Consider the following 13,544-nt stretch of genomic DNA (forward strand, 5'->3'; position numbering starts at 1 on the left):
TTAAATCCTAAAACACAGTTGACAGTTTTTGAAAACACTTGTTGCTGAATGATAAATGATACATCCTGTTTATAAATATCACTATTCCCTTCCATCTAACAAATCTTCAAAAGCCTATTCCTATCAGCATGTGTAAATGTGCCCTACAGTTTGATTAATAATATCTATGCAATTACCCCTAACTTACAAGATTCAAAACTTTATGGAACTGCATTTATTTATTCATTTAACAATAGATCAGGTGATCTTGCCTGTCCATGCATAAAAAAGCTTCGCATGATTCAGCAACTGTTAAAGATGAGTTCACTGAGAAATCACAACTTATAATTTTGGCATTATTGCTATTAAATAGGCTTTCTAGTTTCATCAACAAAACTTCCAGTTACTAACATTAATAAATGTTGTAGCACAGGTTACAGCATTTTGAATCCAATGCTTCTTGGAACACATTGTTAACGTGGTTGAGACTAGGTATAGTGGGTATACATAATACAACACACATTAGAAGAGCACAGAATTTTTCTGAAGTGGAAATAAGGGAAAAGTTTAAAATTTAAAGGAAGAAAAAAACTACTGAAATGCTAATCAAATATTAACAAATAAAAAAAAAATTAAATAAATGCAATAATGAAATTTAATGAATTAAGTGATAATCATTTCAGTGTTCTGATCTTCAATACTACTGAAAGAAAGGGAATACTTATGTTTAATGACAAATTTTCATGTATTATCTGATCATCAGTTCTGACCTGCCTAACAGGGATGGGAATGAAGTTTCTTTAAACATATGAAATATTAGAATACTCAGTACAGAAGGAAAACTCTTGAGCATCCTCGAGCTTTCCCAAAAGTGCAGTCAGTGCACTACTTAAGGATCCTAAAAGAGAACAGCATTTTCACTTTTTTTATGTTTTGCCTTAATAACTACTGATATTTTATCCATTTCCACCAAATGTTTCATAAAAACTACCAATCAAAAGGCATAAAACTTTCTTAAAATGTAGGATTTCAATCTCTAATCAATGGCCTACTTAGCTGTATAATCTCCCCACCCCATGTATTATTACATTAGATCCTAAAGACCACTGCTGAGACATTAATAGGGTGTTAAACCAGTGTGACTTTTTTTTTTTTTTTTTAATGCAGTCTTAAACTGCACCAATACAAAATAAAAATGAAGATCAGATTAGACACATATCTTACATAGCAGAGTGTCAACAGCTTAACGATGGAGCTGGTTGGTCATTTTAGCAAAGATGATGAAACAGTTATATCTTTATTCGTTGTATCCTGTTTTGTAGAATGGAAAACCTAAGCCTTCAAGAATAAAAACTGCCGACCATAGTGTAAAGACTGAATGGCATTCTTGGTACCTTTTCCCAAATTACACTCCAAAACTGTTACATGCAATATTTGTTACTGCTGAAACTTAATTTTATCAATAAATGCTTGCATTTAACACAGACATTTTGGGAACCTCAGTATGCTCCTTTTTCAGGTAGTGTAAGTTAATTGGCTTTAAATAGGAGTAGCATGTTCTGCTGAAGTCCAGCTGACTTATGAGATTACAAAGCAATTAAGAGCTTATAAGGCATGTATCTTAATTTGACTGCTATTATTATTATTATGCAAGACCTCCAGGGAGTCCAAAGACTCATCAAGGGAGGGCACCTACTCTACAACTCTTCACCAACTACAACTAACCGCAACTACACCAATGTCATCTACCGCCACCACTAGTATTCCCACAGACAATCATAAACATCCATGCTGACTGCGGGATTTGAACCCCACAGCCTTTTGGCTGGAGAGCAGATGCGCTAACTACTCAGCTAACCAGGCCGGCATATTTTTTTTTTTTTATGAGAAAATAACAGGTAAGAAGGAACGAACCAAAGATTTAGGAGAGAAAAAAGTGCCATCATATATTGGAAGTAATTCAAATTTTCAGCTGAAAAGTAACAACTATGGAGACAGGTAAGAAGAATTGCCCACCAAAGGATATCAATCAGAATGTGCTAAACGGAAAAAAACCTGCAGTTCTTCCCAAATGTCGTTCAAGTAATGAAGAATATAAGACATCTTTCATGAAGTTAATACAATGCACTACCGTGCTTTATAAGGTAGTGCAAGACAAACAATGAATGAATAAAAGAGGAAAGAATTCATTCTCATTTCATCCCTTCTTTGGACATTGCTATGCAGACTTTCAACACAGTAAAGCTGGAATACTGTTTGCACCAAACAATCTTAAATCAAAAATGTGATAATGGTCTTATAGTCACCCCCCCCTCCCCAGTTTGTAGTATAATTTTTTTCTTAATATGTCAATTTGCAACACTTTGGAAAATATGTACTTTTTAGACTATTATTGTTGCATGAACACCAACAGACAAACGCTCAACTGACTCAGGCACCCCATTCCATTCATTCACCACTCTCCAAGCAAAAGATCTAGTCCTCAGACCCGTAACTTCTAGGGATGACTTCTTGTTCTGCATAAAGTGCTGAAACATTTGTCCTACATCAATCCTATAAAAGCCTTTCAGTAACTTAAACGTTTCTTATCTCCTGCCCACCACCTTTCTCGCCTATCAACCAACTTTTGCAATCAATCTACCCTTATAGGAAGAATTCCACAGACCACTCACCGTCTTAGTCACTCACTTCTAGATCCTCATTCCCCAAAGAAACCCATGTGACCAGACCTCAACACAGTAATATAGATGTGATCATATCAAGGCCTTATAAACAGAAACAATAACTTCATTATCTCTGCTTGTTAGTGTTCTTCAATAACCAAGTAATCCTGTGAGGTATCCTAACTACTTTAGCAATATGCCCTCTTCAAATCTACTACTACCCCAAAATCCCTGGCTTCAATTTCCTGGTGACAGTTCCCCTCAATGTGATAAACAGCTTGTAATCTTTGTATCCCAAAATGCATAACTTTACACTTTTTCACATTAAATTGATATGTATTATGTTTTGCCCATACTGTCAAGCCTATGTAAATCATCCTGCAAGCCCTCTAACATCACCTTAATTAACTATTACCTTGCCCAACTTTATCTCATCAACAAACAACTGAATATCTCTCTCTTCAGATTATTTCCTATATCATTTATGAACAAATTAAACAGCAGTGATCCAAGCACAGAATCTTGCAGCACACCACTAGTCACCTGCCTTCTCCTGGATTCTGCTCTTCCATATACTACTTTTTGGTATCTGTCCATCAGTCACCTTTTATCCATATCACCAATTTTCTATCCATCAAAATTTCTTAATATCACTTACTGATATCAAGGAAGTTTTAAAGCTGATTCTTCAGATCTATAAAGATTTTTATATACAGCACTTCTTTGAGAATCCGAACTCACTAAACTAACTTATAACAAAAATATTCTTAGACACATCCTATTTACAATTGGTTCTTTCTATTAAAATTCTAAATCTTAATTTATGCCATCTAGCCTTTTCTGATTTAAGAAGGTATACCCTCTTAAATCACATCCTTAAAATTCAGATACTGTTGCTTTCATTATCACTAATTCTGCCCTTTCTTTCAATTATACCATAAAGGGTAAATTATCACTATACTACTACACAGATGCTAAAACAAATTCATATTACGTATGCCATAATATGAATTTGTAATATGAATGATATTAAATTCAGGATTATTGTGCATCTTGTTTCACTATGTATGATGCTTTAAAAAAGCATTCCTACAACAAACAATCGCTACATCTTTATTATCTACAAGTTCATATAGGATGTTTCTGGCTATCAGAACATATCACCAGTATAAAACTCAAATTATTATACTTGAATTTTTTCTTCACTCACTAAATTATTGAACCATAATGTTATCAATAAGTTTTTAAACCGTGATCAAATAGTACATTGTCATATTGCATTCCAGTTCCTTTCACACATGAGAAAATAATGGATCCATATATCGTTAGGATTGACATTAAAACCAGTATGAGAAAAACTCAGACTAGCTCAAGGTAGCTTAATTACTTAATAGTATAAGAGTTTAAGGACAATCTACCTTTCCAGACCTTATCAGTCACCCAAACATTGTGGCAAATATTTGACACATTCTTCATCTTTCTATTACAATCGCACTGTCAATTACTTTTTTTTTTTTTTTTTGATAGCCTTATTATACCACTGCCCAACTGTAAATTCTTCACTAACGAATCTACACATTAACAAAAATTCCTTATTCATTTCTTGACTTTGCATCTGAAAGTTAAAGCTATCCTCCTCTAACCTTTTATATAATCGTAAATTTAAAGCACTTCTTTGCACTAATAGGAACATCAGAACAATATTTTTCTTGTAAATAGCATTTTTCAGATGAAAAAAATTCATGTCACGCACAAATGCCTTTAACAACACTGTTGAATAAAGCTTGTGATACAGTGAAAAATTTCACTGCATAATGAAATTACTAAGAAATTAAAACAATCATGATTTTACATGAAAACAACCCAGTCAGCTAAGACAATATACCATCCAGTCACAGCTTCTTACATCACATAAGTGCTGTGGTATGGGTGGTCTGACTTTCAATGAACCCAGCTATTGTACCATCTTTCTGCTTTCATATAAATATCTCAGAACTCTATGCCCAGTGAATTTAATAATGCTGATATTATTGCTCATCAGAAGCAGTTAATCATCTTTAAAGTGATTTCATCTTATTCATGCCATTTCATCTTCACATAACATACATAAAGTATAAAATCACAAAATTGTGTGATTTTATACTTTATATTCTGAGAGAGAGAGAGAATTAATTATTTATTAAAATATTGGTTTATTACGAAAATTTTACATAATAAATTTCCTTGTGAAACTAAGTAATTTGATTATGTGGAGGGTGCAATGCTAGTGGCTATGGTAATATAGGTAACCTTCATATAACATGATAGTTAGATTCCTACATTAGTTACTGTTATATAGGACTGATGTTGTGTCTGTCTTTCATCCAACCTTATATTTGCTAGTTGTTGGTTGATCCCACATTCAAACATAAAGAAAATTTTTATTATACTGCGCCACTCTATGTTTGAAATCACACAATTATTTGTGAAGGAATCAAGCAAATAGCACAACCGTAACGTGAACTTACTACAGGCCGAAATTTTCTTACTTATACATAGGGTTTCCTGCAAGATTCTTATTTTAATGAGCAGTGCAATGAAACTGAAATTAGAAAAGCACAAGAATCAAGTTAAACAAGATATTTAATTCTCTCACAAAATTATTCTTACATAAGAAACAAGAACTCTATTAAGATCAATACAATTAGAAAATAATTTATACATTCAATAAATTATTAAGATTCTACTCAGCTGAGTGCATCAATTACTGCTAGTACTTAAATATAAGGCTTTCACAATTCTCATCCATTAGGATTTCAACTTAGTTTCACTTTACGCTATATCAATATTCAGCAAAACATTTAAAAGTTAATTCTTTTTAGTCTCAGAGAAATATTCATAAACTTTAATTTATCAAACACTTAGCTGGCATCATCAATATCTATCAGAGGATTAAAATAGTTCTTAAAAGGTTCAGTCTTGAATTTACATATACATTGTGAGATAATACATTCAAACACGAACTAATTCTTCAATGAATTTTCTCACATTAGTTTCATAAGGAAATGTTTTATAATATCGCTCATTCAAGCTTGACTAGCTGGCTCCAGCAAAGTTTGACCAAGTTCTCTGGACACAAGTAACACTATCACACGTTAGTTATAGAATAGATATTCTTACCGGTATGATCATCATAGCTTGCACATTATGGAAAATTCTTACATCACTTCTAGGCACTCGATAATCTTCCACTATAGATGACACAAAACTTGTTGTATCCCTGAGTTCAACAACTTATTTGCCAAGACTGGAAAATATATTTTCTTGCTCGTAATAACTTGTCTTACGATAAATCTCAATCATATTATTATTATCCATTCACTCGGGTAAATTCCTTTACAAGGTGACAGAAAACTATAAATAATTATGAGTTCGAAGTAAGATTCTTTAAAATTGGAACAAGCTTCCAAATCTCTGTTGCGACGTTCGATCTCAGGTTAGGTCACGTCTCACTACCTATCTACACTCACTCCATTTCCCTCCTGGTTCCTTCTTCTATCTCATAATTCCTCTCTCTTTGTCCCGCCCAAACCACGAAATAATCATGTGATCGTTGTACAGTTCTCAATGTTAAGGCATGTGCTATCATGAAATAACTTAGTTTTCTGACAGCAGCTAATCAAATCACATTAGCAGAGTCTGTTAGAAATACTTTCACTTTCCGTAACGACAAATAAAATGCATATATTACAGTTCACTTATGATACATTTACAAGTTATATTAACAATTTATACAAGATAAAATAACTAAAAAAAATACAATTATTATTTCAATGAACAAATAACAGTAAGTGTTTAAATTACAATTTATTTAAGAGCAAACTTAGCTCAGGAAATGCAATTCATGTAAAATCATGACTGAATTATTAATAAATCATAAAATTCTTCATTCACAATTTAACTCTAAGAACTACAAAAATAGGAGTAACATTCCAAAAGCTAACAAAAACAAATCATTTTATTTTTTATAGTTTTCAGAAACTAATTTTATTTTTATTTAAAGTAACTGAACAAATGTCTACAAAGTGTGATAAATGTCAGTTAAAGTATATTAAACTTAAACTTTTAAATTTAAAATATTAAATTTTTTTTTTTGCAACATGCAATGCCTTTTCCTCTAAGATAATCCAAAAGTTGAATCTTTGACAGTTACTTGCAAAACTAGACAATGAGACTTGTGTCTATACCAAGAAAAAAAAAAATGGAGGATTTTTTTTTCAGCATTAGAAAAGGCAGCTGGCTCAATGCAAAAGTTGATGACTGTTAGAGATCTAAACAGTAGAGTAGGAATTGATTACAAGGCACAGAAATGTTTTGGGAAATTTGGAGACAAGTGCAAAAATAATAATAATGGTAAATGCTTGCTGTCTGTTCAGGACTTGCATAAGTTATTACTAACACAATATTCCAACATAAAAATGTGAACAAATTCACATGGAGAGAAAAATGAAAGAAATAAGAAAAGTCTCATTGACTATGTTATAGTTGATAGCAATGTTTTCCCACTGGTTCAGAAAACAAGAGTATACAGAGGATTTGAAATAGGAAGTGATTACTATTTAGTTTTGAGCATGGTAAAATTCATTTCATATTGAAAAGAAGAATATGTAAGAAAGTTTTAAAATGAATCGAGGTTGAGCAGCTTTCAGAGGTGAACTATAAACTCAAATAAACAAACATTGAAGAAAAAGTGAAAAATTTGAAAACAAGAACCAAACCTTGGAGAAAACTGATAGATTCAGCCAGGAAGGCATGTGGTGAGGTTGTCCATAAGGATAGAAAAATCAGAACTCCACAGTCACTCAGAAAATTAAAGAGGCAGTGAAAGAAAAGAAGAAAGCATATCAAAATTTCCTGGCAAGTAAGTCACCTTGTGCTCTTACAAAATACAGACAAATATGTAAGAAAGTAAAGCACTGTGTAAAACTAGCCAAATAAAAGTCATGGGAAGATTTTGGTAAGAACATAGAAAATAAATATCAGGAAGGTGACAAAACATTCTGGAGGCTATTGAAACAGCTTAGAAAAGGAATAAAAAATACTGTAAAAGGAATCAGTGAAGATAAAGATATTCTAGATGTCTGGAGTAATTACTTTGAAACAATGCTAAATGAAACAAGTAGTGTCAACATGGTGCTAAAAAACACCCAACAGAAATATAAATATATATTCATTCTCGAAATAAAAAGGGCAATAAAAACTTGCAATGTGGTTAGGCAGCTGAAATTCAAAAGAAATGCTCAAATATGGAGGTATAAAAGTTTTAAAGTGGCTGCATTGCATAATTCAGAAGGCTTAGTCAGAGGGTTGAATTCCAGATGATTAGAGCAGAACACATAATACCACCTATAAAAAGCAAAATATAAAACAATGTGAGAATCACAGAGGTTATTTCCCTACTGAGTGCTTATGGTAAGATTCATAAGCCATCAATGACACTATGAGCTAAGAAAAATTGTAGAAGGGAAGCTTGGTGAAGAATAAGTTGGATTTAGGCTAAATAGAAGTTGTCAGAATCAAATTTTCACTCTAAGACAAATTGTTGTGAAATCTTGAGAATATAACAAGGATTTGTATTTAAGTTTCATAGATCTGGAAAAGGCATATGACAAGGTGCCAAGAGGAAAGCTTCAAAAACACAACAGTTATATGGTGTTAAATACTACTTTCCTTCATAATGTGATCCCTATAGATAATGAATGACCGTGAATTGAAGGAGGTAGAGGAAAATTGGTTTGAAGTAAAATCAGGTGTGCGACAAGGGTGCACACTATCTTCACGGTCATTCATTATCTATAGGGATCACATTATGAAGGAAAGTAGTATTAAATCTGATATCGAAATTGGTTGATGTTAATCTTTGCTCTTTACTTTATGCAGATGTAAACTTCTGAATAAATCTGGTACAATTCTGCAAGCCTGATTGAAGTGAATAACTGTTGTAATAGGTTAAAAATGAAAATCAGCAATAAAAAGAAAGACAAAGAAAATAGGCAGGAATATTGAAAACATCAACTGTATCCTGAATTGTGAACCACCTATAGAACAAGTAAAACATTTCAGCTATTTAGGAACAATTTTTGGTGAAGATGGCAAATTAAACATGGAAATAGACAATAGAATTAGTAAAACTGGTATGGTAGGAAGTCAGCTGAATAAATTTATATGGAATAAGAAAAAAATTAGTGAAAACACTAAATTAGATGTATACAAGACAGTGTTCAAACCATTTTAAGTTATGGATTTGAGGTTATAAATAAAATACTTGACCAAAGACCAGAGACTTCTGACATGAGTTCTGAGAAAGATTAGTGGAGTGAACAGGTGGCATCAATGACACTATCACATTAAAAAAGAGGATATTAGAAAGAACTAACATTACTGAATGCTAAGAGTGTACATTAGTAGAGTTAATCTCAGGTGGTATGCTCACTTGAACAAGAATGAGAAAGGCTAGATCAGCAAAACAAGTGTTCTTTGTCAGGTTGGCAGTATAAAAGACCCAGAGGAAGACCAAGATATAGATGGATTGATATAGTAAAAAGTGACTTAAAAGATAGAAATATAAGATCTGATAATAATGGAGTCTTGACAGATAAGATTAATCATCATCACCAAATTCCTGACAAATACCTCATGGGGTGTACGGTATATTATTATAGTACTACATGAAGAATTTACATCGGTACTAATTTCCTATCAACAATTTATCTACAAATCAATCTGTTATATGTCAAGACTCCAACATTATCAGATCTTATATTTCTGTCTTCTAAAGCTTCTCAGAGTAGCTAAACATGATCTTGCTATTAACATTCGTCAAGTTGCTGATTTCCAAACTTTTATCTCCACAAACTTAGACCCACAACTCTCCGACATCGTTCTTAATGTGGGTAAACGCTCTATACAACATTCTTTTAAAAAACAGAATCGACATCTAAACCACAAATTCAATGTCCTTGTTTCTAGACAAATCAGCCTTTCCGTGTTCCAGATAATTGGGTTGTAGACTTGTCTGGTTGCCAACGAGTGTGAAATACTCATCCACTCAAAAGGACATGATTTTGCTATAGTCCCTAAAAAGATTCCTTATTTAGATTTCCTGGTTAACATCGAACAGAACCTAAGAAATCTCTCTGCCTAGAAGTTGCTTCTATGTTACGTAAAGCCAAGCTTCCTCCTTCCAACATATCTCCTGAAAAGAAAGCACTACATTCCTTACCGACAGTAATTATGGATTCTTCAAACTACAGAAGAAAAATTTCTCTTTTACTTCGGAATCTCTCAACATACCAAGAACTTGATCATGAACCCACCAACAGGCAACTGATGAAATTACATTCCCTTCTAGATGAGGTTATAAGTTTAGATGCAGACAATAGAAAGGTTAAAAACACATTTTGCAAGACCTACAAAACTTTATGGTCTACCTAAAATTCAAAAGACAGACATTCCTCTCCGTCCTATAGTTGACTGTATTGATGTACCTACTAATCACATAGCCAAATATACAGCGAAATTTTTGAAATCACATATAGGCAAATCACACTCTTCTTTGAAAAACTCTTCAGATTTCTTAAATAAATTAAAAAATATCTCATTACAACCTACTGATTGTATGGTGAGCTTCAATGTAGACTCTTTTATCAATGTATCTCCCAAAGAGACCTTACATTTACTGGCTGACATCTTCCCATGAGATATCATAAAATTATTCGATTTCGTGATGCACTCTGGATATTTCTTGTGTCAAAACAAATTCTACAACCAAGCGGAAGGAATGGCCATGGGAAATCCACTTTCACTTGCTCTAGCCAACTTTTATTTGGAACATCTAGAAGACATCCCTTTTTCATCTATATACCCTCAACCATCCATTTGGGTTAGATATATAGACGACATTTTTTCAGTGTGGCCTCACAACAGAGATTCCTTACCTTCCTTTTTAGTCACAATCAATTCTCTACACCCTCATATTAAGTTTACCATGGAGAAGAGAGAAATTAGCCAAAACATTAAATTAGCTGTATACAAGACAGTCTTTAAACCAATTTTAACTTATGGATCTGAGAGCTGGGTTAGAAGTAAAGTTGAGTCAAAGACTAGAGACTGCAGATATGAGAGTCCTGAGAAGGATCAGAGCATGAACAGATGGCATCAATGGCAATATCATATTAAAAATGAGGATATTAGGAAAGAACTTGACATTGTCAGCATCCAGGAAACAAGTGTTCTCTTCCAGGTTGGTAGGAAAAAGACTCAGAGTATATAGGTGGATTGATACAGTAAAAAGTGCCTTAGAAGACAGAAATAGAAGACCTGATAATATTGGAGTCTTGACATTTAAGACTGATTTCGAGGAAAATTGTAGATAGGAAGGTAGTAATGATGTAAATTTTTCATGTAGTACTATCATATCCTATACACCCCTTGAGGGTATCTATCAGGAATTTGATGATGATGAATCATAACACTTGCTTGTGCTCTTTGGTCTATCAACTGCAATATATATTACATTAAAATTTTCAGTTCTCACGGTTCCTTTTAATTTCTATTTTTGTTTCGTGATTACTGCTATTTGAAAATTTATTTTATTTAATATTTGGTCAATTCTATTACTTTATATGCTATCCCTCTTATGTTCCAGTTTGCTTTATGTATTATATTTTGTCATTTCAATTTTCATTTTACCTTTTCCATACCAGTGTCGTTTTCCATATTTATTTTCGATTATCTTTTTCTATTGGTTTAAAAGTAGATTAATGTTCTCCATGTCAAGTGACTAGCCTGGCGATGGATGGTCCAGTGGTAGGGCAGCTACCTTAAGGCATCTGAACTAACCTTCTTCCAAATTTATACCCATAGGTGGTATAGTGTATGCTGAAGAGGAAAGAGAATATTTTAGAGACATAAATATAAGTCAGAAATGGATAGACCCTACAGGTCGCAATTACTCGACTAGCATAATGGTCATAAAATAAGAAAAGTTGACTGATAAGGCCTGATAGAAAAGATTAAAGTGAATGAGAGGATCTTCCTCGAAGTAGAGGAAGAAGAGGATAGTTCCAACTAGGGAACTATAGGAGTGCACTTCCCTTGCAATCAAGATGATTGCGCCTTATGGCTCTATTGGTCCACAAGTCCTTATTCAATATATTTGGATCACCTCACCATATCTGGTGGGTTCCCCTACCAGCAACCTAGGACATGCTCTCTAGAGGTTACAGAGTTCCCCGAAAGAGCATTTCTGTAATATTTTTAATTTATAAAAAATGTTCTCTACAAAGTGTGGGTAGTATTTTCAAATTAAATGTAAGCAATATATGTACATATTACAGCAGATCTATTTGCTATTTTTATTACTACCTAATAATTAGCATATTTACTTACGCCAACATCCCATGGCCTGAAAAGAAACTGCCTGTTCAGATTTGACTTTTCAATAATATCCATGTCTGTTACGAATAACATTCCATCTTCTCCTGCTGCAACACCCATCATAGCAAAGTTCTTTAAGAGTTCACACCCAATAGCTCCTGCTCCAACCTGCAGAAAACAGAAAAAAAAAAAAAAGTATTGGTTAGTGAATCTAGGCAAGTAAAGAAGAAGGTTATAAAATTGACAAATTTCTGTTTTTGATATTTGAAAATTTCAGACCTGAATGTGTCTGAAATATTCATAGATATTCAAGACCTGAATATGCAAACCTTCATGCAAAGCATGATGATGATTTGCATATTCAGGTCTGAAAAGAAACTAGTATGGAAAGAAAAATCTCATTAATATAGTTTGCATTATTGTGACAAGATGAAAAGCAGTAACTAAAGAATGAGTTCATTTATTCAGGCAATAATGGTTAGGAAAAGAATGATGCTGCAGAAACTCTAGACAAAAAAGTTCTTGAATGAGAATTGAGTAAAGTGACATGGTCAAATTTAGAAATAGAAAATTTAAGTTTATGCTTCCAATAAAGGTTCCAGTAAGAAAGGAGCAGAGAAATTTTCCAAGCTATTCCAACCAAAAAAGAAAACTTGGTGACTGTTGGAGATCTAAACAGCAGAGTATGAAATGATTACCAGAAAAGTAGAAATGATTACCAGAAAAGTAGAAATGTTTGGGGAAAATCTGGAGAAAAGAGCAAAGCAAATAATAATGGTAAGCACCTGTGGGATTTCTATTCAGAACACTTAACTACATACACAACACTTTCCTCTCCAATGGCTACAGCGATCACAGTATCAAAAAAATAATTAGTTCCTCTCCCATTCCCGGTCCTTCTCGTCAACAAGAATTTAAAAATGCCATCACCATACCATACATCCGTGGCACATCCGAAAAAATAGCCAAGATTCTAAAAAAGTACAACCTACACACAGCATATAAACCCCACCGCAAACTTACTACCCTTATCCGTTCTACAAAAGATCAGCTCCCTCCTCTCTCTCTGCCTGGAGCTTACAAAGTACCCTGTTCCTGTAAGCTGGCGTACTTTGGACAGACAGGCAGATCAGCATCCATCCGTCTAGAGGAACACAAGTCTTACATCTTCAAACACAACTATGGCCATTCAGGCTTGGCTGACAATGTCTTGGACACCAACCACAGAGTATCATGGAAGAAAACCACCATGCTCCATCACAGCAAATTCAAGAAAGAGAGACTATTCTTAGAAGCAGCAGCAGCTCTTAGAAATCAACCAAATCTTAATAAATATGGTTGCATTAAGCTTCCAAAAATTTGGAATCTTAATGCAATCTTAATGCATCACCAGAGATCCTACTTTATATTCCAGGCCACCTACAACCGCCCTTAGAGGGCGCACCACCTAGATAGGATTTTAGTGTCACCCATGTAGTTGGGCTT

General features: G+C 33.5%; 1 protein-coding gene across 3 annotated transcripts in view; it reads right to left on the reverse strand.

Moving 5' to 3' along the window:
* Positions 1 to 13,544, reverse strand: part of Uba1 (ubiquitin-like activating enzyme 1) — a 381,832-nt gene that overhangs the window by 144,995 nt on the left and 223,293 nt on the right. For all 3 annotated transcript variants that reach the window (XM_090390820.1, XM_090390822.1, XM_090390821.1), the window contains exon 13: positions 12,072 to 12,227. In XM_090390820.1, the coding sequence (XP_090246946.1) occupies positions 12,072 to 12,227 (156 nt within the window). The remainder of the gene's footprint in view (positions 1 to 12,071; positions 12,228 to 13,544) is intronic.

The sequence above is a fragment of the Typopeltis vanoorti genome, chromosome 3 (genome assembly GCF_054136105.1).
Source record: "Typopeltis vanoorti isolate ZY-2024b chromosome 3, IOZ_Tvanoo_1.0, whole genome shotgun sequence".
NCBI lineage: Eukaryota > Metazoa > Arthropoda > Arachnida > Uropygi > Thelyphonidae > Typopeltis > Typopeltis vanoorti.